The sequence below is a fragment of the Buteo buteo genome, chromosome 21 (genome assembly GCF_964188355.1).
Source record: "Buteo buteo chromosome 21, bButBut1.hap1.1, whole genome shotgun sequence".
Classification (NCBI taxonomy): domain Eukaryota; kingdom Metazoa; phylum Chordata; class Aves; order Accipitriformes; family Accipitridae; genus Buteo; species Buteo buteo.
In genome coordinates this window covers 5,973,881-5,999,111 of record NC_134191.1, presented here as the reverse complement: position 1 = coordinate 5,999,111, position 25,231 = coordinate 5,973,881, and the positions used below count along the sequence as shown (strand labels likewise).

The 25,231-nt window shown below is 42.2% G+C and overlaps 1 protein-coding gene across 1 annotated transcript in view; it reads right to left on the bottom strand.

The window, feature by feature from the left end:
- Positions 1–3,020: 3,020 nt before the first annotated feature.
- The window catches only part of MDFIC2 (MyoD family inhibitor domain containing 2), a 45,619-nt gene continuing 23,408 nt past the window's right edge, over positions 3,021–25,231 (bottom strand). Inside the window, exons 2-5 of the mRNA XM_075053086.1 lie at positions 22,258–22,296; positions 13,434–13,502; positions 8,181–8,402; positions 3,021–3,615 (exon numbers count right to left, since the gene is read on the bottom strand). Of these exons, the coding sequence (XP_074909187.1) occupies positions 3,356–3,615; positions 8,181–8,402; positions 13,434–13,502; positions 22,258–22,296 (590 nt within the window). The 3' untranslated portion in view covers positions 3,021–3,355. The remainder of the gene's footprint in view (positions 3,616–8,180; positions 8,403–13,433; positions 13,503–22,257; positions 22,297–25,231) is intronic.

Here is a 25,231-nt window from a genome sequence, read left to right as displayed (position 1 = left end):
GTACAATATTTAGCAAATGACAATTTCTGCTGTAAAGAGTTGACATCCTAATCTGTATTGTGTCTTGAGAACACAGTGAAAGGAGGTGAAAAGACATTTTCCTCTCAAGGATGAGACTGCTGGGTCATTTCCAAGAGGAGATCCTTAGAGAGCATCCCATGGTCCCTTCCTGTAGAAGGTAGCAATATAACTCTTCCTTATTATCTCTGTCTCTCTCTTCCCCCAACCAATCTGTCAGCGCATTTCTGGTGCTGAGGAGAGGCGTCGTGTCGGAGCGATGTTCCCGTTTGCAAAATGGTAACTTCTATTTGTTGTTCTGAGGAGCTGGTTTCACACGCTGCGGAGCTGACATCTCTCTGGGAGCACAGCTGAGTCCAACATGTTCAGAACAGCCATCCACCCAAACGCCTCCTACTCAAGTGCTCAGACCTTCCTTCCCGGTAAATAAAAAATACAGAGACAGCCTTGAATTGTTCCAAATATTTCTGTTTCACTGGAATGTCTACCCATGTTCAAATCTGATAAATGGGTATTTGTCTGGCCCAGGAAGTCAGTTTAGTGTGGGAAAAGGATGGCTCTCCAAAGAGGAAACCCAGTTTCTGGAATAGTTAATGGAAAAGTGTGACTGACTTTCTCTGGTGTCAATGTATTAAAGGGTTTCTGTGTGTCATGAAAATACAATGTTGCAATTAATAATTTTATGACAGAAAACAAAGTCATCATAAGCTGCTGCTTCTACTATATTGTACGAAATAACACGTTTTTTCAAAGTTTCGTTGCTCATACAGAAGGCCTCTTAAAATCTACTTCCTAAAACAGGAAACTGAGCAACGTGCCATTGTATACTTCAGGCAAGGAGATATTGCTGCATTATTTAAAACACCGCCATTCACTACAACAGCAGCTCTCAATATATCCCACCGTGTGATTCAATTCATATTGTTGGGACATCCTGTCTAGCCGTGGCTATGGCCGTGACCATTGTAATTCTGTCTTTGACCTTACCCATTCCCTACAGTAGACATGACCTCAGTTTGCCAACCTATGGATTACAACATGAAAAAAAGCTCTTTTGAATAATGATTCCTAGGAAAAGAGCTGGGAAAAAAAAATGTTTGTGCCAGTAGTCCTTAATTCAGCTCCACAGATGATGCGTGGAGACCTCACTTGCCATGGGTGATCCCAGTATACCTTGCAGGTTCAGAGCTGGAACAAGACATCCTGGGTTGCAAGAGAAGTTCCCCATCTCTGGATCCCTCACTGGCATCATTTTGGGGTATGCCACCCTCTGGTTTCCTCTCTTGGTGGTCTTCCAGCCATTGCATGTGAATTGTCCCCTTTTGGATGGCAGCATCAAGAGCAAGGACTGCCAAGGTGCATCTCTATTGGTACTTCTTTGAGAAATGGTATGTGGGGCAAGTTTTCTCCTTTTCTGACTCTTAGATGCTTTGGGTCAGTGACTTTATTCATACATGCCTACTTGCCACTTTTTCAAGGATAATGTACGGTAGAAAGTAGAATGATCCAAGCCTCTGTGGCTCAACACATTGCACTGAGGTTTTAGTTGTGAGGCTCAGTATTGGGAGATTTAAGATCAAATATCTATGGGAGAGTGCAAACTGAAGCAGTAAATCTCAGCATTGCCCAGCCCAGGGTGTGCAAAACCAGGTCCTCCTGGATGGTAGTGGTTAGTGCTTTTTGGGGTTGGGTCCAGACCCAGCTGGGAGGCTAGTGCAGGTGTGGCAATTAAGGACTAATGACTTTGTTCTTTTAGGTGGCTACAACTCACAATGTGAGGTCACAATTAAAATAAGCAAACCTCTCTTATTCCTCACTGATGTCCTGGAAGGAACCCAGAAAGAAGGTATGCTGGGCTGCTCGCTGCATTTCTAAGGTTTGTTGTCCCTAGGTCACTAGGCTTTGTAGGATACCTGTACAAAGATCTTTGGCAGTTCTACCTACTTCTTACTTTCTGATTTTTTGAAAACATGAATTTTCCAGAAGTGGGGGGAAAAAAGGAAATTCACATAAATTTTTGTTTCCATTAAATATTCATGTCAGGACTACGGGTTTGAAACTGAGATTATTAAACAAGTGGCTTCAATGACTTCAGCAATGCTGAGTATCCCAGCATCTTGTCCAGGATTTGTTTGGGGTTCCCCAGGCACTTCTGCACTGAGATCAGTGGGATTTTGGGGAGAAGTTTTAGTGCCTATACAAAGCAAACACTGTCTTTGGTGATAGTCTATAAATATCTAACGTGAGCAAGCAACTCTGTATTCTCCTCTGTGCTTAATACATGCGTTCTGCACCCTCAGGCAGCCGAATTTACATGCTTTTGTTGTCATATGTGTAATGTGTGATAGGTATTTCGTTTTTATTAATCAGACCTGCCATCAGAAAAGAGATAGAGGGAGTTTGAAAGCACAACCGGGATAGATACTGTCATTTTGTAATCTTTTGTGCACAGGTGGAGATGCCTGTTTCCACTAGAATAGGTGGCAACACTCTACTGCTTGCAGAAATCTTACAAATGAAAATCAGGTAAAGGAGCTACTGGCTATCCACGGGGTAATTCTCCTCTGGAAGTGTGCAGTCAATTCCCATTTAGGCTAATTACACTTAAGGAGCCCTTTCCTATAACTAATGAACAATAGGCATAACCTGTTATTACATAACCATAGGCACGCACATTAATACATTGTCGAATTGCACTACCCTGTTAAAATGCTTCCTTTACAAAATTCACTGGAGATTTTTAGAGACATTTGCTGTAATTACCGCTAGCATGGTTTCTAATTCATTTAATTTTCTTTTCTACCTAAACTGAGCATATAAGTGTGTTTTAAGAGATTGAATAAATAAATTTTTAATTATAAAATGATGCTATATCATACATTATTAATAATAACCAACAATGTGTAATACATGTTTAGGTATGAATCCATTAGGAAGATGAACTATGATATATCAGTCCTAAAATAATGTCCTAATTTGTCCTGTGTTTATGAATGGGGAAATCCATGTTTAAAGCAATTAGAGGTTTATAAAAGCCTTGCATTGACAGTGGGTAAAGCATCGAGCACGCTTGGCACTTAGGAATTCTGTTGTCATCTATGGCAAAGGAGAAGACCCTTTCTTGCCCTTTATTGGTTTCAGCAGTTTGTGAAATCATACAACCAGAATGGTACAGATATACAGACCTCCAGGGTGGGAGCAGCACGATGCACATAGTCCTGGTTGGCAAACACTCTGGTTACTATTGTTGTTATCTTAAAAAAAAAAAAAAAAATCCTTTGTACTCTGTCAGTTCATTTTCAGGCAGTTTTGAGGAATTTTGTCACTTAGTTTCCTATTAGCGATAGCAGACTTCGGAAATCTCCATGGCAAGTTCCAGGCATTCACCGGTCTCGTGGCAGGACTCAAAAAGGCTGCAATCAATGTCACAGTCACAGTTGCAGTCGTTGTTGGCATGGTCTTCGTTGGACGTCTGGTAGTATCTATTGGATGGACAACAGGTATCTGTCAGCCAATGTTCACAGGTATCAGGCAGCATTATAAGAAAGTCCCAAAATTGGCAGAACAAGCAGGCCAGGATAAGTGTTGCGCACTCATCTAAGAAAAAGGAAAAGCAGCGAGATATAAGAAAAAGGGTATGCTTGATTACCCAGGTTCAGGCTAGCGTGACTACACAGAGATGAGATGCAAGACAGCACACAGGGTAGGCTAAAAATACATTGATGATAACTACTTCCATAAAGTCAAATGAAAGGATTTATTTTATATGTTGTTTGTTCTGGAAAAACAACAGCAGCATGAAAATAAGTTGAATGAAAATATTCTGTGGCAGTGAAGTTCAGAGGAACAAATACTCTGAACCAACTTTACGCTTGGACTTGATCTTAAAGGTCTTTTCCAACCTGAATGATTCTATGATTCTCTACTCTTCAAGTGTTTGGGCTATAAATTTCAGCACAGGAGTGAACCTCAAGCAGCAGGGATGCTCTGCTGGGGGGTTTGCAGCCTTGCAGGAGTTTGGAAGTGCTGCTGCTTTGCGATGCCACATGTGCTACCTGACCAACACACCTGACACAAGTTTATTTTCTTTTTCACAAGGGTTTGCAATTAAAGTTGAAAATCATCAGGCTGCTCCTGCTATTTCTAGGAAGGGAAAAAAAATAATCAACAAAAAATACCCTAGAAAACTTTCAGGGGCATTTTTGCCTGCATATGAAGGGTTTGGAACTGAATCCTTCTTATTTAAACAATTCCTTTCTGGGATGTAAGTCTGTTACGGTCTGAATCAATCCTTGCTGGAAGTCAGTGCGCAAACACCCAAAGCTTTTGTGGAGAGTGGATCAGGCCCTCAGACTCTCCAGGTCTAGTTCTTGCTTTTCACTGTGGTCAGTCTGGATGCATGGGATAGGGCATCCCTGGCTCATGAATTCAATATGGCATCTGGGTAAGGACTGAGGTGATCTTATGAACAAGACCAAATCCACGCACACGGGGGCAAAAAAGAGTACGGATTCATCATCTGCTTATAGTTTTCTTTCTAAAAGTATTCTGTTTCAGTAAAAATGTTTAAGGATAGCTAGATTGCCTAACCAAAGACAGGGAGAAAAAACAACTGTGGGGAACGTCATCTACAGAGGGCAGCGTGCTGATTGATTCTCAGCCCAGGGACCTTCCCCTTCCCCACCAAAAAGGGTTTCTCACCTTTTCCTTCACAGACTTGTTAATTTTTGAAAGGAGACAAAAGTTTGGAAAGTAGTATCAGCTAGGATGTGTGCCTGGAGCCAATGAATATACGTGAAAACTTGGTCACCATGACAAAAACTTTGTGTTATATTTGTTCCCCTCAAAAATCAACTAATTAACTCCCCACCTTTCAAACTACAGCATCTGGGGAGGCTGCCTCCGGGTGCAGCAGGGCTTGGAGCAGGTGTGAGATTCTGACTGTGTGAATCCAGTTGGAGTGCAAAGACCCAGACCTTTCAATATTTTTTTTCCCTCCTTGTTTTTGGAAAGGAAAAATGCCTTCAACAATATGAATGCCTTTTCATTGGTTCTTTCAGGAAAGCATATGGTTATAACCACATTTCTTGCCCTAGGATGACTAACTGTGAACTCATTCAACTGCGTTGGTTCTGTTGTGGCATTTTCTCTCTCACGTAACATAAAGTTCCCTGCCAGGAAGTTTCCAGAATTAAGCTTTTTTTTTTTTTCTTTTAAAGAAAGCGTTCTTGATGAAAAACAAAATTAAAAAATCAGTCCAACTTTTTACAAAAAAAAAAGGCAGTTAAAGCAGGTAGCAAGAATAAATAGCATGTGATTTAACTTCTTTCTGAGTAGCATATCATCACCAATGTTATCAATTTTAATACTTATTTAAATATGTCAAGATCTATTTAAGTTCAGACAAGCACAACTAACTTCTAAGTCAGTTCTGTAGAATAAGAATGACTAGATTTTGGTGATACTTAGTAAATTCATACTTATATTTTTTTCTAACTAAATGAACTGAAATAATTATAAAATTGAAACATTGTATAAGGTGACACCACCGCATTTAATTGTATGAAATTTACACTGCAGAAAATATAATCGTTTTATCCAGCAGTCCTTGATGTAATTAAGACTATTCTTTTTAGATATCTTATGTTTATGAAATTTCCTTCCTATACATAGGTGTGAGAGATTAAATGCAAAATTATATATCGATTAAGGATCTTTCAATTTTTTTTTCCTCTCCAAAGATCTGTTTTCCAATAACAGTTTTTTTCCGGAATGTGTTAACCATAGTGTTGCTTATGTAATCTGGAGAGAATAGATATGGGCTCCATCCAGGAAAAAGAGCACACGAAAAGAACAAGATTTTAATAATAAAGTAATGTTTCAGCACAGAGTCTGTGATGTGCAGTAAAGATGCTTTTAAATTCCCATCAGAGCACACACCATGAACTGTGATAATGGATGTAACACATTTCGAAAAATCTGCATGTGTGAGGCTTTTTTGTCCTGTTTTAAGTGGGGTAATGTATATAAATAATGGATATTAGCAATTAAACATCCATTCCTATGCATTCATTTATATATTTGAAAATAAATTAGCCACAAACTGCATAAAAGAAGATGCAATCTCCTGTTTTCTCGTCTGTTTTCCCTGCTGTTTGCGAAATGGCATTACTGCATTTATCTCAGTGAGAACAACGACCTCAGCTCTCAGTTTCTACATTAGTAGATTAATTAGCACACGAGAAGAACTTCTAATAATTTTGCTAGCCTGCCTCATCTCTAAATTTTCCTGCTCTTGTTTGGTGGCTGTCAGCTCACCCTCTGCTCACGCAGATGGTGCCCTGAGCAAACCTGGTCCCAAGCTCGCTGAAGCCACGATGGTCACCCTTGGTGGGACCTACGAGCTTTGGATCTGCTCCTCTCTGAGTGCGGGGAACAAAATCATCACTGATTTCCTCAGCTATTGCTCTGCCTTCAGAAGTTCGCCATGCACCAGCGAACAGGATTTGGCCTTGTGTGTGTGGAATAAGCAGCAACTTGTCAGAGTAGAGTGAGCGGAGTATGCAGTGACAGTCACAAATCTGGCTTCCTTTGGTTTTCTTGGCTTCCATCCAGCCCTTAACATTATTAATTGAGCACAGATTGGGGTTTTTTTTTGCTAATTTCCTTCACTTTTAGCTTTTCTAAGGAGTATGAAATCTGTTATTTGCATCACATGGTACACACCTGTGTGCCAGTAATGGTTGAGGGGCCTGATCAGATAGTTAGCAAACTCAGAAAATAGTGAGTGTCTGGGCTAGAGGACAAGTCCCCTAAATGACATCAATACTTCAGATCCTTCACTGAAATGAAGTGTATTCTAATACATGTATCGGAGACAACCCCTTTATTACGGGATCAGTGATACAATAGAGATGGTAATGGTTCCTGGAGAGCATGGCGGTTTATTGTGTTGATCTGTATTTAGAAATTCTTAGTTTAGGAATTGTTAAATGATATACATGATAGATCCCAGCTCCATTGGATATAACATGCTAGTCCATTATTGCAAAAGGCACTCATAATAAACTTCAAAAATGCTTCTCAGAAGCCCTTGTTTTCACATCCACGGGAATAACCAGGAATAGCTGGTTCTCAGCATAATTCCACTAAAATCAGGGGTGTTATATTATTTAGACTAGCAGGAGTCATGCCCTTGGTCTGTAATGGGTGTTTACAGCCAATTCTATTCCTTAACTCTTGGTTATACTATTGCCTCTGAAATTCTTACAAAAAATAATGCAGGTATTCGGCTCTTTAACCTGTGCTTTTACGCAACAAAAAGGATCAGCTCCTTTTTGGAAAAAGTAAGACAGCTCTGATTGTTAGCCCCAGAGCAAGCTACGTTTTAACAATGTTCATTTATGAAACTGCACTCGAACTGTCGGGCTTCTGCTGAAATTTTGGTCTGTAACAACCTTTCATAGCGCTTTGTTTTCAAATATGCTTTTTCAAAACACGGAGCGTACTGAACTAACCAGAAGCCCTATCCGCCTGGTCTATCCACCTGGGCCAGTCATCAGAGACAGTTCTCTGCAGAAGCAGGGCAGAGTATGAAGAGAGCTCCTCATCCTGACCCACGTGAGTTTTGCAGTGTGGTCAGCAGAGGGAGGATTTCTTTGGTGATGGGTCAGCAGAGTGGCAGGGTTGGAGGTAATGGTCCATACAAGAACTGCACCTACAAGTCCATAGAAGTAATATGCTGACCACCAAACACAGCATCTGTTCAGCAATCACAGCAGCTGCTGCGGTTCCAATGGCAAAAGTAACAGCCTCTGCTGTTGGAGAGAAATGTTTTCATGTGAGATACTCTGTTTATCTCATACTGACACTAGTACCTCCGTGCAAACGCTCATGACAAAAGTACAAATGCTCTGTTGCACAATAGGCTCTAAGCTCCTCTTCTATGACTTTAATATCACTGACAATTTAAGATCATCTTATACAGATTCTCATCTATCGCAAAAATGTCTGCAGGGCAACTTAATACTGCTTTTGGCTATGTTCTTGAACCTCCTGTTCAGCATGTAAGCATTTATTTCAAGTTAGATACACATAGTGCTCTTCCAATGGGCATTATTAAGAAACCAGGCTAAATGTTTTATCTGTTTTATAAAACATACCGTCACTGTCTCTCTGATGTACTGATGCGTCATCTTCAATGTAAGTGAATTCTCTGCACTTCTCCAGGGAAGCAATGGATGATGTGCTTACATCTGACAATTTCTTCTCCTTTTTGGTACCCTTTGATGAAGTGTCTGTGATGCTGAATTCTGCGACAGAACTCATAACAATACCTTTCATAGGCTTTTCATCTGTATGTTTTTCATTTGTAAGCTGGTTATCTGGTAGGATTAGGAAAAAAAAAAAAAAGGCTTGTTTGCGATACTGAGACAGAGATCTGAAAGAATAACATATGCAGAATTTCCAAGCCTACAGTTGTTTACTTCCAAGGCCTAACACTACTTACCTAATGATTTCAGTCTCATTGTGCAAGTAAAGTTTACTCATAGTATAAGTATTTGTGAACTTGCGTTCTAAGGTTTTCTCTTAAACCCAGAGGACTTAGAGGCTAAGCAATAATTCAGTTCCACTGAGTGGGATCAGGTTAGGAAAGAGATCAAAACTAATGCCTCAGTCGACATCTATTTTGAGTGTGATATCCATCCTAACTTCAATTTGCAATATAAAAGAAGGCAAAACAATTATCTTGTTATTTTTCAACAGCAGCTCAGTTTCCCTAAATATAGAGCCAACAATGTGTGCGTAGGTGGTACCTCGATGCAGATGTGCCAGCTCGCCATGGCTCATACTCTTGTAGCAAAGAAAGACAGATGGTGTCTGTTTAACATCCAGATTCATCATTTCGTAACTTCATCCACACTTGTGTTGTTGGCCTGGAAGTCAACTAGAAGATGGGATACTTCACAAGCTGTCAGCGTGCCAGAAAGGCAGCTCAAAAACCAGAAGGAGAGCTTAATTTTAAGGCACAACTAGGGGAAAGGTTAAGAAGAGTTCTGAGCTCAATTTATTCTTGAAGAACTTCGCAGGCACAGATAAACATGGGTTGATATATAGTTTCACTTACTCTCCGAAGTGATCAAGAGGCCAAGAAACGCAGTCATTCTCTCTATGGCTGGGATGATAAAACCTCATCAATTCTTATCTACAGCTGATTAGCTCCTACACCTCACATCAAGCACAGCCTCACTTTTTATCTTACTTAAATCTTGTGATATGCTGGCTCTTGAGCTATATAAAGAAAATCAATCTTTACAAACACCTCAGTTTTGCAAACATTACTTTCTGAGAGGAACAGTAAGTGCTTTAAAGCAGTTAGTCTGCACTCTGCTGCAAGGAGCCAGAAGAGAGACCCTGCATATCTCTTGTTTTTCAGGTACCTTTGGCCCCTGACATATATTAAAGAAAAGGCAAGAAAAGTTTGATAGAGAGTGAAACCTTGATGAGACTGCAGTTGTGTCCCGTAGTACCCCTGCAGCCAAAAGGAAGAAATGTGGATGGGATGGGTAGGTGAAAAACCACTGGGACCATCAGGGTCGAAGCGGGGGAAGCAAGGATTTGAAGCTTAACTGGCATCTGGAGCAAGTCCAGTGAAGGCCACCAAGGTGATGAGGGGTCTGGAGCACCTGATGTATGAGGAGAGGCAGAGGGAACTAGGCTTGGTTGGCCTGGAGAAGAGAAGGCAAAGAGCGGTGCTGGATGCTGTCTTCCACTTCATAAGCAGGGTACTGGAGAAGCTCCCCAGCTCCTCCCAGCAGTGCACGGAGCTAAAAGGACAAGAGGCCACTGTCACAAGCTGCAGTAAGAGCAATTGGGATTACATATGGGGACAAATTCTTCATCATGGGAGGTGTAAAGGATTGGGGCAGCCCCAGGTGAGGCTGGGGAAGTGTGGAGATCTCAGCTGGGCATGGACCCCTGCAACCTGCTCTTACTGGTTTGAGGCAAAGGCCAGATGGGGTGACTTCTGGAAGTTCCTTCCAAGCTTATTTTTCTATGATTTCTATGATTCTGTTTACTTACAGAATGAGTGAGCAATTCATTTAAATTTTTACTCATAGTCAGATCTCATGCTGGTTTAGATCATCATCATGGAGGGAAATATGTAGAAGCAGAAAAGCTGGGTAGAGGTTAGCAGAGTAAGACCTTGGGAGAGGATAAGAAGAAATACTAAGCTATCATTTTCACTTTAACTTTAAATCACGGCTTTAAAAATGCATGTTAGCAGATGTTTTGGCTTGATTTTGAACTTGTAGTAATGACAAAGTCTATTATGAAGGAAATGTGGATTTTCTCTGCCATGGAGAGTTCACAGGTTGGACTTAGGCAGGGAGCGACTGGTGGGATAGACAGAAGTGGAGGGAAGGGGACACTAAGACAGCAGTGACACAGTGAGGAGTCTCAGAAACCTATAACTGTCAGGTTTTGTGAGCGTTATGACAAAGGAAAGCCACAGGGGAGACTTGGGAAGGGCAGGAGAGGCAGTGGCTTCTCTGGGTGTGAAGCAGCAGCGCGAAGCACAGCACTGCTTGCCTGCAGGTTGTACACTTGGTCGTAGGAAACCAGCATCCGGAGCAAAGCACATCTGATTTTGCACATCTGTGATAATTTGTTGATGGTTTTCCCCCCAGAGTAAGGAAATACAGCTTTTTTTTTTTCTCTCTCCGACTTCTTGGCCAGCTCTTGAGTCCAAAATGTGAAAATCATGCATTTTGGATGTACTTACATGTACAGTAACCACTGCTTTCCAGTGTTTATAAATCAATGACATACCACAATTTTTTCCTGCACTTTCATTCAATAACATACCATCTCCAGGAAAAGTTGTGCTAATTGAAGTAGCAGAGCTCTGGAGGAAGCAATGTCCCGTGTATGCATTGGATTTATTGGATAATAATTGATCTGTGAGTCCAAAAGACACGTCCCACCTGTTATTCAGGTGCCAATCTTACAAATGGATCTTGTTTGTCCCAGCTGAGAGTACACACGGGCTGAGCAGCTGAATACAAGTGGATCAGATTGAAAGGCCTGGGCAAGAATGACGCTTTCTATCATTTTCCACTTTCAAAATTGTCCCCAAAGTCTAAACCGGATATATTTTGAATCACAATATATCTGTTGAGTTCCCCATTTCTACAACAGTACAATGGCCCACAGATTGCATTTAAGCATTCAGCAAACGAGACTGAAAAAAAAATCAGACCCAAGTAATCAGTAAATGCCAGACTAACATTTACTGTATCCACCGACTTCTACTATTCATGCTTCGAGTCAATTTTTATTCTTCAAGTGCTGTTGAAGAGAAATCAAAACCAGAAATAGAAAGGCATAGACATAACCTGAATTTTTCAATACAGCACCATCAAACAAATGGGTAACAAAAGCTGTCATTCAAGGACTCTTCTGTTTGTTAAAGCATACTACATCTTTGAAAATACAGTACATTTTAGTGTCAGACTCTTAGTTTGAAAAGCTCCCTTTAAGTAATGTTATACTTGTCTTGTACAGCTAGATCAAGTCTTCATGCAATCACCGTAACAAGCAACGTGCTATGACAAGCGAGATCCTTGCTTCCAGAAAACAGTGCGATAGAGGCTAAAGCAGTGTACAATTATAGGTCTCCATTTCATTTTTATGCAATTACCTTCAGTTCAGCTGTGGGTCCATCTACATTATGTCTTTTATCAATTTAATGTTTGCACAAAGTGTCTAAAGAAATAAAGATTATGCTAGACCAGCATAAAAAAAAAAGTGGTTAGCACTTTTTTTTTTTTCTCTTTTAGAGTTTGTTGCTGCACGGAACAGTAGTAGTAGGTTGAGAGCTTGGAACAAATAAGTGGAGCCAAATAGGCTTTAAAAATATATTACTTACAACTGATATTATTTATGATTACTGTTAAATGAGAATATAAAAAAAATTTAAATTACAATTAGAGATGGGCAGACTGTCAAACTTTGCTACTGTCTTTTAAAAGCCTGTGTTCAGCTTCGGATATCCACAAATGTTTGTGTTTTTAATGTGTAGAAATCATCCACTGAAGGGAATTAAAAGGGAAAAATAAGTGTATCATGATGAAGAAAGCTCAGATTATTCAGTGTTAGACTGTTAGGCAGAGGCAGCTAGAGGTAAACCCCCACGATGTGCCATTTTTAAACAGTATCATGAAGTAGCAACTTTCTTCCTCATACGGGGTAACTGGGACTTGCCTTGGCTATTGCAGTAGAAGACTGGGATTGTTCACCCATGTTTGTATTAAAGATAGAGATAGTCTCAATACTCACATGAAATTTCTATTTTTTTTTTAAGTTGGGCAATTCAGGCGGCTGACTACAGCGTCTAAATTCATGAAAGCACAAAGTAAATCACTTAATTTCTACCGACACCAGCCCAAGATCCCTCTGGTTAATAGCGAGGAGCAGCAATACCAAGGCTGGCATTTACATTAAGTCCCCTGACCTCTATTTCTCTTCATTGGCTTAGGCACAAAACAGGGTCTTGCAGTCCTGGAGAATAAGAGGCTGGAGTTCCCTAGCACGCTTTTGAAATTAGCTTTTATATAGTGGCATATAAGGGCTCTAAGTCTGTTTTTGGCAAGAGACAGGGGAGATAAGAGGTGCTATATTTTGCTGGTTGGGGACTGCAGCAATGTGGGTAATGCCAAAGAGCTGTTTGGAGCAATTGGTTAGGCGGAGTTGCCGCTGAAAGAGGAGGAGAACGGATCTATCACCCGACGTAGGGCTCATACACATCTTAGAAGCAAAGGACAAGGGAGCCTGTGGCTCTACTTGCCGGTGGCATTTGCTCCCAATCCATCCTGGCAGTGGCCCTTTGCCTCACACCCCTGTGGCGAGGAGTCCCAAGGGTTAATGGTGAACTGTGTGGAAAACTGTAGCAGTTTAGGACGTGTAACTTTCAAATTTCACCGTGAGGCATCTTCGTGTATCAGTGCAGCGAAAGAACCAAAGGAACGCCTGGCTGATCTCCCTGCCATTCGTTATCCCACGCACTGCTGTCGCTACCCGTCTATTCAATACATCGCATGCTCGTCACTGAAAGAGCTGTGTGCCACGTCCAGTCAGTCCTGAGATGAAGCAGGCAGACCTGCATCGGACCTGATGGATGATAACTTGTAGGTATAAAGGCTTGAACTTGAACTCACTCGGTTTGAAAAGACTCATAGTAAAATGAGTCCCAAACCTCAGGTTCCGATGGCCATGTTTCAAAAAAGAAAAAGTAAAAAACCAAAAAAATTCTTGCCAGTCTAAAGGACGTAATTTGCCTGCCAGCAGCAATGGGAGGGGATGCCAGGGGTATCTCTGCACAGTGTGACACGTGCGCGGGGCCAGCAGCTTACCTGGACGGTCCTCGCTGCTCGGCGTCACCCCGGGGAGCGCCGGGAGAGGCAGGGAGCTGGTGCAGCTGTCTTGGTGGAAGAACAAAACAACATTGCAGAGGGACACCGTAAATAAATATTGTTTGGCACGTCTATCACCCCCAGCCGCTTAGTGACAGTCATTGACTTCAGGAGTTGTTGTTTTGGGGGCAAATAGAAGCAAGTGTGCTTCCTTGCAGGGGGAGGTTACGTGGGATGGTGCACTGTTTCTGTTACCCTCTGTCTCATTTCTGGAAAGGAAGCCAAAAAGTAAACAAATTGCTAAGAGAGAACGTTTCATCTGAGAAGAGGGGAAGACGATCACTGGCAAACACAGAAGTTCCTGTTTCAGGTAGGTACAGAAAATTTGAGGGCTGGGAGGTCCATGATAAAATGTGGAGCATCATCCATGCTCAAACACCCCAGAAACCTTAGATGACGTTCCCAAACCATCAGCAAAGAAAAGAGGAAACTGCATCCCAAGCTCCAACCTCCATGGCTTAGCTGTCTTGGTAGACAAGATGCCCAAGGTCCTCGTGCTGGCAAGCCCAGGTCCCCACGTGGGTGCTGAGCTCCTCCACCTCTGCTGCGCTTGCCAGGCCATCCGCTCCATATGTAGGGCTTGGAGGCTTAAATCTTCCTTCCTTCTCTCTCCCAGGGAGGCAAAGTAGGAAGGGGAGTGGGACTATCCCTACAGCGAGTGCAGCAGATAAAGCAAACTCCATGGGAAGTGCTCTCATCCGTGTAGGAGAGGCCAGAGGGAGAGCGGGTGTCACAGACGACCTGAAGCAGGCTGCTCTAGACTAATATATCATGGGTGCTTTCAGAGTTTCGTGCCCATTACATTTTGCTGAGCTCAGGCATAAGGATACAGGGGATTTAGAGACTGTTTATTTTTGTCGTAAGGAAACAAGAAATAGTACACAAGGTTATAAATATATAGTGGGCTTCATATGACATCATGAACTTGTGCAAGTGCTTCTCTTCTGATTTATGATGATGGACTGGTACTTCACAGAAGCTTTGAGTTTACTTTATTTTGCTGTTGCAGTAACAAAGCTAATGGTGCAATCCCGGGAGGGGGTATTTTATCAATAGTGAATTTTTGACCTCATTGAATACATTTTAACTTCATGAATTAGTGACCCAGCTGACTGTAAAGCCTTCTACAGGCTTATTGTAAATCTATCACAGGACTGGCAAAAAATTTTGGCCCAGATCCTAAACTCTGACAGGCATGTGTTGATGGACTGCATAGCAAGCACTTCCACTAATATTTCTCACTAATTATACCATATATTAAGAAAAATGAATGAAGCCAATGTTTATAAGCAGCTTTAACTGCTTTTGATATAAGAAAGCAACACAATCCCTAATAAATTTTCACCTTCAACATTTCTATTCATTATAATTTTTACCATGATGAATGAAGTTAGAGCTGGAGAGGGAGGGGGTTCATCTTGAAATCTGTTCGGTGAATGACTGAATTTACTTCCCTTCCCCAACTTGTGCTGAGGAAGGAGGGAACAGATGGACACAGGAAGAAGAGGGAGGCGAGTGCGGAACGAAGGAGATGGGTGAGGAACAGATGGAGTCGGGGGAAAGCGAAGAGGAGAGTCAGCAAGGATGGTAGGAAAGTTTTCCACTTGACCTTGAGTTGAAATGAAGATCTGCATACACCGTGGGACAGCTAGATCTTGGGATGCATCCTTTTTTCTCTCTGTGGCACTATACGCCTCAAAGTCTCGTGGGCCATCCCAGCAGTCCAATCCATCCCAGGGGATCTGCAGAACCAGAACCTAGATTTTCGCCAGGGGACGGCTGCTGCAGACGGGCATCTGCACTGTGTTCAAGTCCCATAATGGTAATGGCAGGGGAGAAACGTGTACAATCGCAGTACCCAAAACGGGGTGGGATGTGGTAAGTCTCCCAAGGCATCCCAGCCAACGCAGAAATTGGAGCTTATGATTTTGAAGAGGTATCCTATGCCCTGTTTGCTAGGATCCAATGGCCAAAATACTCAAAGTGATTTACGATTTACCTGCCTAAAGTAAGACATTCGAGATGGCCTGATTTTCAGAATATGCTGAGCATCTGTTGTTTGAGGTGTATTGAATTATATAGCCCAAATCACTAGGAAGTCCTGGAAAATCTTGATTATATTCTTAATTCTGTTAAATTGCCTACATACAGTCCATTGGTTCTGGCTTTGCTAGCTGAAGAATGGAAGAGGTGAAAGTTAAATATTGGCCATGTGTGTCATTCCCTTTGAAGAAAATGGGAGCCATGTGCACTCACCTAACAGCAAAGTTTGGCCCCAGCTATGATTTCACAGCTGGGCTCTAACTTCAGGAATGCCAAAGCACTAAATGACTCAATTGGAGTAATCTGATCAATGCTGTATTTTCACTGTGGATTTAAATTGCACACACTCAAGAGCAGAGTTAGTTTTCTTCTCTCAAAATCACTTTTCTCTGCAGATTTGATAAATCTGAAGTTTTGCTCTCATCACACAAATAAGTGAAATGGCAGAAAACGTATGTCAAATAAAATGCACAACATTATGTCCTTTTTACTTTTTGGAGGCTGTTTAAGAAAATGGCTTCATTAATTTTGACTGAATAAAAGGTTCCTTTAAGGGATTTCAATAGGTGACATGAAAAATGTTAATACGAATGATCAAGACAATGGAGGTTAAAACTGTTTTGAAAATATGTTTCTTTTATAGATCTCAGCTGTTGGAAGAGTTACAGAATAAATATACGGTAGTGCTGACATTCAGTGCTGTTTCATCTTAGCAAAAGAGTTTTTAATAAAGAAAATTCTTTTCAAGGAATGCTTTCTGCAGCCAGTCATCAAAAAGAGGTTTTCCCCCCTCCTAGTTTAATAAAATTAAAGTAATTTATGTCATATTGATATGTCGATATGTTTTTCAATAAACTTTTTCACAGAGATTTTTTTAAATTTCTCTTCACTTTAAAAATTATAATTATATGTCTTCCTCCCACTTTGAAAATGGCACAAGGTGCTCATTTGCAGAGCTCTACTGTTCAAATCTTCACTGAGAATAGAAATGTCATGACTCAGTTAACAATGCTTTATTATTCACATTGATCTTTTTTTATAGTGTTCTTTATCTCAAAAACATTGTAAATCAGATATCTTCCTCCCACTCTTTTGTTCATTTGCAAATTTTTATTATTCTAGTTTAAAAAAGCAATGGAGTGTCAAGAGTCAGTGTATATTGTTTATGTTCTTTTTTGCTTTAAAATTACTTTTAACTATAAAAAGTAAGATGTACAGCAGGGAAAAAAAAAGCTGGATTTAAGGATGCTTAAAAAAGAATTGAAGGGATCAGTGTTAATTTTATGTTGTTCGCTTACACTTTGGAGTTGTAACGGACTTTGCAAGAAGGGGGACCAAACACTTTATGAAAAGGTTTTTATGTGCTAATTCAAAAGTCCCTATTGCATCAGACATCATCGCCCGCGTTAGACACTGGACGTAATTCATGCTCTCAACGAACACAACAGCAAAATTCCCCACTGCTTTTGTAGCAGGCTCTCTGGATGGTTTACAGGTGCCTACCCAGAGACCTGCACTCGCCATCGCTCCATGTCAGAGCTTGGCGCCAGGTTCGCAGGAGCTTTCGGCTGATAAGCACCAAGATAAATCACCAGATTTTCACAGGAACTTCACAGCTTTGATATCAAGTGTTAACTGCAGCAGAAACGTAACCTCAGCTGGTCAACAGGCAATGCAGTCACCGAAACCCACGGGCCAGGGTGCGGGATCCGGCCGAGCATCCTCCGGGAGAGTGTGCCAGAGCCCCCAGGGTTTGATCTAGATTGGGTCTTCCAAATTCTCCTTCACCCACTGTTTTCTTGCCTACCAAGTTTTTTCTTTAGGTCCGTATTTATGTCCTGGCTGTTGTGACTGTATGAAATGACCTCCATGAAATAAATCCATTATAGTAATTGGGATTAGTCCAGAGAGCAGCAGGATCTCGTGGCATTTCATGTACTGCTTGCTGATAGGGATTTTTTTTTTTTTTCTTCTGCCTGTTTTGAATTAATTTCCTCCAGTTTATGATCAGGGCATCCTGGCACCCTGTTGTTACTACTGCAGCTCTTGAAAGAGATCATCCTCTCTGGGAGTCTCTGAGAAGGAGTGGCTATTTCTTAAGTCGAATTTAAGCCCCAGATTGGATTTTTGGATCTTGTAGGTAGTGTGGCAGCTCTATCACATGAAACAGCCCTAAAAAGCTTTTGTAAAGAAAAATAAAGTCTTCTTTCTCTATTCTTTTGTTTCTTTCTTTCTGTTTCAAGGCTGCAGTCTCCTGACGTTTTGCTAAAAGGGATAATTAAACAAACTCAGAGCAAGTAAGTCTCAAACTGAACCCGAACTGAAAACGCGCAGCCCTGTCCTTCCCCCTCCAAGTGGAACGCTAAGCATCTATTTGTTTTTATGAATGTCAGTAGGTCACCCCAGCCACCACAGGGCCATGCCAGTCCCTGTCCCCTCCCTGGGCTGCAGGGATTTGGGATGCACAGCCCCATGGATAGCCCCAGAGGCCACCCCGCTGCGGGGGTTGCACGGACCCCCCACACCGGGTGCGGAGACAGGTCCGTCCCAGCGCTCACGGGCAGCTGCTTGTTGTATTGCAGGGATAACTCGACACTCACAAATTCTCTTTATTCCTCACCGTGAGGAATCTGTGGGAAGCTGGAGATTTTGATGCCTTCTCTTATCCGAATTGATCGTTTTGTTTTCAAATTAAAGAAAAAAGCAAACATTATTATTATTATAGTCCTTGCCTCGGCAGCACTGCTGCATTAATTCAGTCTTCCTTCCTTCATCTCGCAGTTAATTACCCACCCCATCCATGAGGTTAAGACTGTCTGCTCATATGATCGAGTTTCAGAAACAAAATCCTAACCAGAACAGAGTAGCCAGAAGTGGACAGGGCTTTATTTAATACACTGGCACAGTAACTAAAGGTGGGTGTCACTCCTGGACATGCTTGTGTAATTGCTCACTCTGTTTTGTCTGGGAAATTTATAGGTCATGTAAAACAGAAAATACTGAGTTTATTACAAAAGAATTTTTTTCCACATGAAACTCAGTGTCATTAAATTTGGAAAGCACTTAAAATTCTCAGTTTTATTTTTGGTAAGCACTATCTATTGAAAAGTGAAAGTATCAGAGGAATCTCTAGGCAGAATTTGTGAACTTTCCAATGAAAAGACAGCACAATGTCTTCCCTTCATGTCCCAAGGTCTTTGGCAACTGTGCCACTTTCTGAATGACACTGAAGTTATGTGCCAAAAGTTTATTCCCTAAGCAGGTATGACACACGGTTGTGGTCACAAAGATATCCTTACCCAGCATTAATGCCAGAGGAGCTCTGAGGCTGTCAGCATTTTGATTTGGTGGGGGGAAACACCATCAAAACCACATGTATTCTTAAAATATATACAAACAGTTTGAATGCTGTCAAATAGAGCTGCAAATCAAGGAAGACGCAGCATTTCTCATAGAAGGTCCTTAAAGCTCTACTCGTGGTAAATTGACATGTGATAATAGATGATTACAAAACCCCATGTCTTCTAATAAGTTATAAAAGCTTTTCTTTGATTCAAATCCAACCATGAGTGGCAATCTGTGAGAGTCTTATGTCTTCTAGAGACTTTCCTAGCAAACACTTCCATTTTTTTCTCCCTCCTCTGCATGCCATACTGGAACACAAGTGGGAGCTGGACTTGTCCACTATAGCAAACATGATCAATCTTATCACTATCTGAGCACCTCCCCGGTGCCGATGAGCAGCCTTTGCTGGACCGTGCTGGAAAACCATTTGTTTAGCTCCGCAAGGGCCTGATTAGCAGATGTCAATGGAAAGAATTCCAGGGAGCTCAACAGATCAGGCTCCAAAACAACCTCCAGTATGGTAGCCTTCTCTGGGTTTCTTTGCTCTTTTCCTCAGAAAGAGTCACAGACAAAGCAATTAGCAATATCTGAAGCAGAAGATGTATCATGCTATACATCTTTTCACAAAATGTTTTTTTCCTGGGGGACACCGAGGATGCAGAACGTCTATTCTGGGGGCACACAGATGACATCCACTGTTTCTTAATTATGTAATAAGTACTTTTAGGACAGTATAGTCTTGCCAGCTCTGGCAAAGGCAAACATGATAACTGTTCTGCTCACAGCATTAAACACACTTCTCTCCCTGTGCAGTGGAAGGATGTGTTTAAACTCGCAGTCTATCACTATTCCTGGATAGTGTAGGAGAGTCCAGGAACACTCAAGATGTCTTTTCCTGTGTATATTAACTTGTTCAGAACAAAACAGTGTTCTTAGAAAACATGAATCTTATGGCAGAAGAAAGTTTCCCTCATGACTGCGCTACGAAGGTTTCCAAAGAGCTGCTTGTTCATTTGGGTGCATGAAATATTAGGTTCAGCCTGCTCACAAGGGCAAATATGTGATTTCTTCTCACCGCGGCACCTTCACCGTGGTCATTTCTGCCTGGCTTTGTAATGTTGGCAAGTGCAGCACCAGCACAATGTCTTCATTGTACGAGCTTCCAGAGGAGAGCTAGCCTCTCCCCAACGCCAGCCGTTCGTCCTGCTTTGCAAGGAACCGCGCTCCGAAGGAGTTTTGCGAGTGTCCGATGGGAGCAGCGAACACCAGAGGTTTCAGGTGTCGCTAGATGGTGGATCCGCACGCTCCCACCCGTCTGTGGACCACAGGGATCCTTGAGAACAAGGATCAAAGGGTTGGTCGGGCGACCTTGAGTGCACCGAGCTCACCGAAGCCGCAGGAGCGGCTCCCCTTGTCCGTCCCCATCGGGGCTGCCCGGGCACGGGGGTGGGTGAGAGCTCACCCCTCTCCTCAACGCTTCCTCACGTCAAAAGTTTCACTTTGCTTTTGCTCAAGGCTCAGGTGCACAACCCCTTCTAAGCAAGGAGGTCACAGCCCAGGCCCTGAGAGGAAAAAGCGGTTGTCAGTGAAATGGAAGAGGTGTCACTGTTTTAACACAGATTAGGCAAAATCTAACCCTCATTAATCCTTCAGAGCAGGGCCTCTGGTTTGTTCTTTTTTCAATCTATTCTGTATTCAAAGCAAGTACATTTTTTCTGTCACTATACCGCTATTGTTAACAACTATAAATGTATTAAAAACACAGGGGCATTTTAGTATGTGTATTGTGCATAAGAAATATTGTTACATGACAAGCTCCAATTGGCAAGTGAAAAGAGGTTTTATTGAAGGAAATAGCAGTAGCAAACAGTGAACTATGCAGAATAATGGTAATTGTTCCTTTAACATTGGCAGCGCGCGTTCACTTAATATGACTGCTCCTCTGTCTCTGCCTCATCCAGACCCAGAGGACCTGTTAGACAAGCAGGCAGCCACCTCTCTCTGGGATCAAGCTGTCAATGCAAACTTGCTTTCTTTCTATTTCTCGGAGCTAAGCTATACCCCCAGAGCTCCTGAAGCTTTTCCTGAGTGAAAGCTTTAAAAAAGCTCCATTCGAAATTACATCACACGAGCTGTTCTCTTCAGACTGACAGAACAAAAGCAGGGGGGGAAATGCCAAAAGTACCATCTGAATGACTTCTGAGTTGCACGGAATGATTTACCTCCTCATGCTTTATCAGAGCAGACTAACGTTGTCTTGACCTTGCCTACCAAAGCCCCAGCAGTGTCCTCTAACTAGCAGAGAAAGTTTGCATCGTGTGTGTTTGCAATACAAATAAACGCAGGGCCGTCGGGTGCAGGCTTTTTGCACGCAACAACAGGGTCTTGGGTACCCCATTAAGAAAGGTCCTAATGGGGGCATGGTGCTTTCTAAACTTTTTTAGTTGAAGTGGTCTCTAACACAACCAGCTCGTCATTACTGGAAGAGCCCAACCTGTGGGTGCTGCACAGCCTGGTGTGCTCACCCTCTAATCAGCAACACCCCAATTAACGGTCATGGTGAGAACTGCTGAGGGCCACTGCCAAAATCTGAGAGGTCTTTCAGGTGGGCTCCAGTTCGGACCCTCCAATTAAAGGTCATCATCAGAAGTAAAGGGAGCTGATAAGCATTGCCCACTTCTGCTGTGGCTGAGTAGGAAGCAGATAAATTGGCATATCGCTCCCTTTTAAAGGCTTTCAGGTGGGGCAGACTGGTTTGAGAACCCTCAGTCAGGAAAACATCCTCAACTGGGAAGGGAGCGTGCCATGGGCCTTTCTCCTTCTTCGGCAGATAAATAAAGGTAAGAGGAAGAAAGCAATGTCATGGCTGTTCTCCAGGTAAGGTCTGGAATCAGCAGCCCATGTAAGGTGGCTAGGTGTCAGTTTGGGGTTTGCCTGATCCCAAACTGATCCCCTGAGATCCTGCAGATTGAAACAAGCAGGTTTTGTGTGGCTCGTAAGCTGACCCTTTTGGGTTCTTACTCAATTTTCCTAAGAAAACGGTTGTGAGGTGAAGAGCTTATTATCCTCATACTTGAAAGCTTGTAGGCTTGGCCCACTGCAGAGCACTTTATGTTTGTTTTGCTGTTTTCAATAAACCTTAGAATGTTTCTTTAAGTCACTAATACAAATAATAGTCTCAGTTTAAAGATGGGCTGAAGGCTGAAACAGACGATGAGTCAGTATTAAGGCAAAAAATATTGTTCACATTCCCCCAAGGAATTAGAATAATTAAGCTCACTTTCTTGCATGACAGGGGCCACTTCAGTAGCCGCAAAGATGCGGTGCCATGCCCTAGGTACTGTGGGGAGAAGGAGCTGAGAAGGTGGGGACTTACCTGAATCTCCAAGGGGCTGTGGGATGGGGCTGTCCAGTTCTGGAAAACAAGAATGGGAGAGGAAGGCTTCACTAGGCAGGAAAAACTCCTCAGCTGTTGAGGTGGCTTTGTTATCCCCCGCAGGCACCAGAGTTTTGTAAATGCCTCAAAACCGTATTGTTAACAGAGGAAAAAGAAAAGTCAGGTTCCTGGGGCTGGAGACTTAGTCCTCTGAGTGACTTCACAAGTATGGAAAAACAGCTCGTGACAGAAGCTGGGGGTACCTCTTCCCTTTAAGGATCCAGTGTCCTCTGGCCTCTCACTGAGATGTTGGTTTGGATGGTTTTTTCCCCCAAGGGACACAGCCAGTTTTCATATGGTCCACACAACTTGTCTTAGAGGAGCAGAGACTGCCTGAGGATCCTGACTCACTACTGCACTGTTCATCCCTGAGTTTCTGAGTGACTAAAGTTTACAATTTTTAGTATGTCTATTTGGTGGCTCATGTCTGAGTTGTCTTCATGCACCTGATCAGTGAAATGGCTCTGCTTTGATCCATAAGGGACCATCCTAATGCCCATTAAAGCTGATGGTAATGTTTGGCTTCAGGGCTTACTATATCAGGTGTTTTATCTGCTTCCTATGCCAAATCGTGAAAATCTTAATTAGGCAAAATCTTCATTAAAATAATTGCAACCGAGGAAAACACTGGTAATGAACCTGAATACAGACCTCATCACTGTGTGCTTTGTCACATCCCTGTTCCCACCAATGGTGCATTTGAAGATGCTGGACTTTCAGGTTTTGAAGCTAGCAGAATAAGCTATTAAACATAATGACTGTAATACACACAGCCTAGTTTTCTGGTTTTCGGATATGGTAGGGACTCAAGTTTAGCTCACTCATCTTTATTTTTCTGTTTCAGCATGGCAATGCTTCCCATGCTTTTAGGTATATTAGGGCTTTGCAGCGTCTTTCACTGCATGGTATCTGAGTATCTCAAAATCAATAATGATGGCAAAGCAGAAAACTTCATGGTGTTTGTGGAACTATGCATTTCCCCTCTGCTTGGAAGGGAAGACATAGGTCTTATCTAAATGACTGAATACTTGGGTGGCATTGTGATCCCACTGGATGTGGGGTCACCCCAAATGTTCCGCAGGTTTTTTTGTAAATCTGCATCTGGATATGAATTGTGAAAAATACTAGCCCACCTTGTAAATCTGAAGTTGTGCTTGTACCAGTGGCAACCAGAAGCTTGCTTGCTTATAAAATGAGGAAAATATGATCTGGAAATAACTTTGAGACAACAGACGGGGTGCCATGGTCCTATCTGCAGGCTCTTGATTCAAGCATAGCTGGCCTTTCAGCAGGACAGCAGCGAAGCTCCTCGTGGCATGGGGACAAACGTGCTTGTAGGCGAAGGCTTGTGAGTCTCTGACACCACAACGCAAGCAAGACCTGGAGTCCCTGGGGCACTGTGTGGCTGAGAAGAGATTAATTTGCTTATGCCACCGTGCAGACCACACTACCCTCTGCTCCTACCCTGCAGTGATTCACATCCTGTATCGCTCTGGCTGCTAGCTACGTGCTTTGGGGACATACGTAGTGAATTACTTGCTCTCACCTGGACTGAGTTCCAGAAAGTTTACTCAGAAATCTGTAGATAACTTTTCTCCCTTTTCTTCTACCAGTATGTGTAAGCCAAGCTTTATGCTCTCTTTGAGTTTTACTAAAAAGAGAACAGAAACGTATGCCTTTTTCCATGCATTTCTTTCAAGCCATGATTCTTCTGGGAAGTGCGATTTGTTTACGTCTTTCCATAACAAATGACAATGGTTAAGGTTGCATCTCTGCCAACCTCTTTCTGAGTGGTTTCAAGTAGTTTACTTAGAGGGATTATTTCATCTGCCACAGCATATGAGGCAGCTCTGAGGTACTGTCTAGCTTGCACGGAGCAAGACCACTGAACATTAGCTTAAGGCAGGAAATTTAAAGTCCAATAGACAGTAGGATCACAAGAGCATAGACTGATAGTTTGCAAGTGTGCTGCACCTGAAGAAAAATGAAATTGTTTGACTCTTCCTTTCCTGATGGTACCAGAAAGACTGGGAAAGGCTAGCAACATCAACTGCCCTTTAGAGGTGGTGACTGCCTAAATCCTGATCCCCCAATAAGTGCTTGCACTGACCATTTAATTCTTGTGTGCCTCAAATAATCCCCTACAAAGCAGGGATATGTATAGTTCCTAATCATGTATGACTGTTTGGGTGCTGAAGTATTATCTGTAAGTTAATATACGCTCTGCAAATGCAATCGTCAATGTCTTGCGGTTGCCTTGTTCATCTTCAGAAATAGTCTTACATTTTTATGCAGCAAACTTCAGCAGCTATTGCAGTTTATGGTCACTAGTTAGCTACAGGAGGAGGGTCAAACTTTGGAGACTGTAGTTTCTTTCCAGCCTGTAGGTTTCCTCCCCCTTCAAGTCTGTTTTCTACTCTTGCCAGAACCCTGCCTTCTGTTTAAAGGCATTAGTAATACCAAATAAAGCTAAAGATGCTCGTTATAACAACTAAGTTGTTTCCTTTTTAATCAGAGCACATGCTCATGCCAGGTTTGGCATGTAGAATCTGTGTATGTGTCTGGTTTAGGGCACAGTAAGCTGATCATTTGTTAGAAGACTAGTGCATTACATATAATTTTCCTTTTAGTTGTACAATTTACCAGGAGGTTGGTACGAGCATTGGTAATCTACTTTTTGCTTGGTTGGAGGTGGTGGAAATATAAAGAATGGGAAATGAGGCTATTGCCACGTGTGGTGAATTGTGGTTTGGTAGCAGCAGTTGTCTTGTAGTTAGGTGGCCATCAAAACCTTTCTTGGAGTGGGAATAAATGATAAAAAAAATCTTCAGAAAATATATCAGTTTTCAAAGAGTAAAGAAAGATGCAGCAATTATTGTGACACAGGTTTGCAGTCTGTTTCTGATTATCCTTT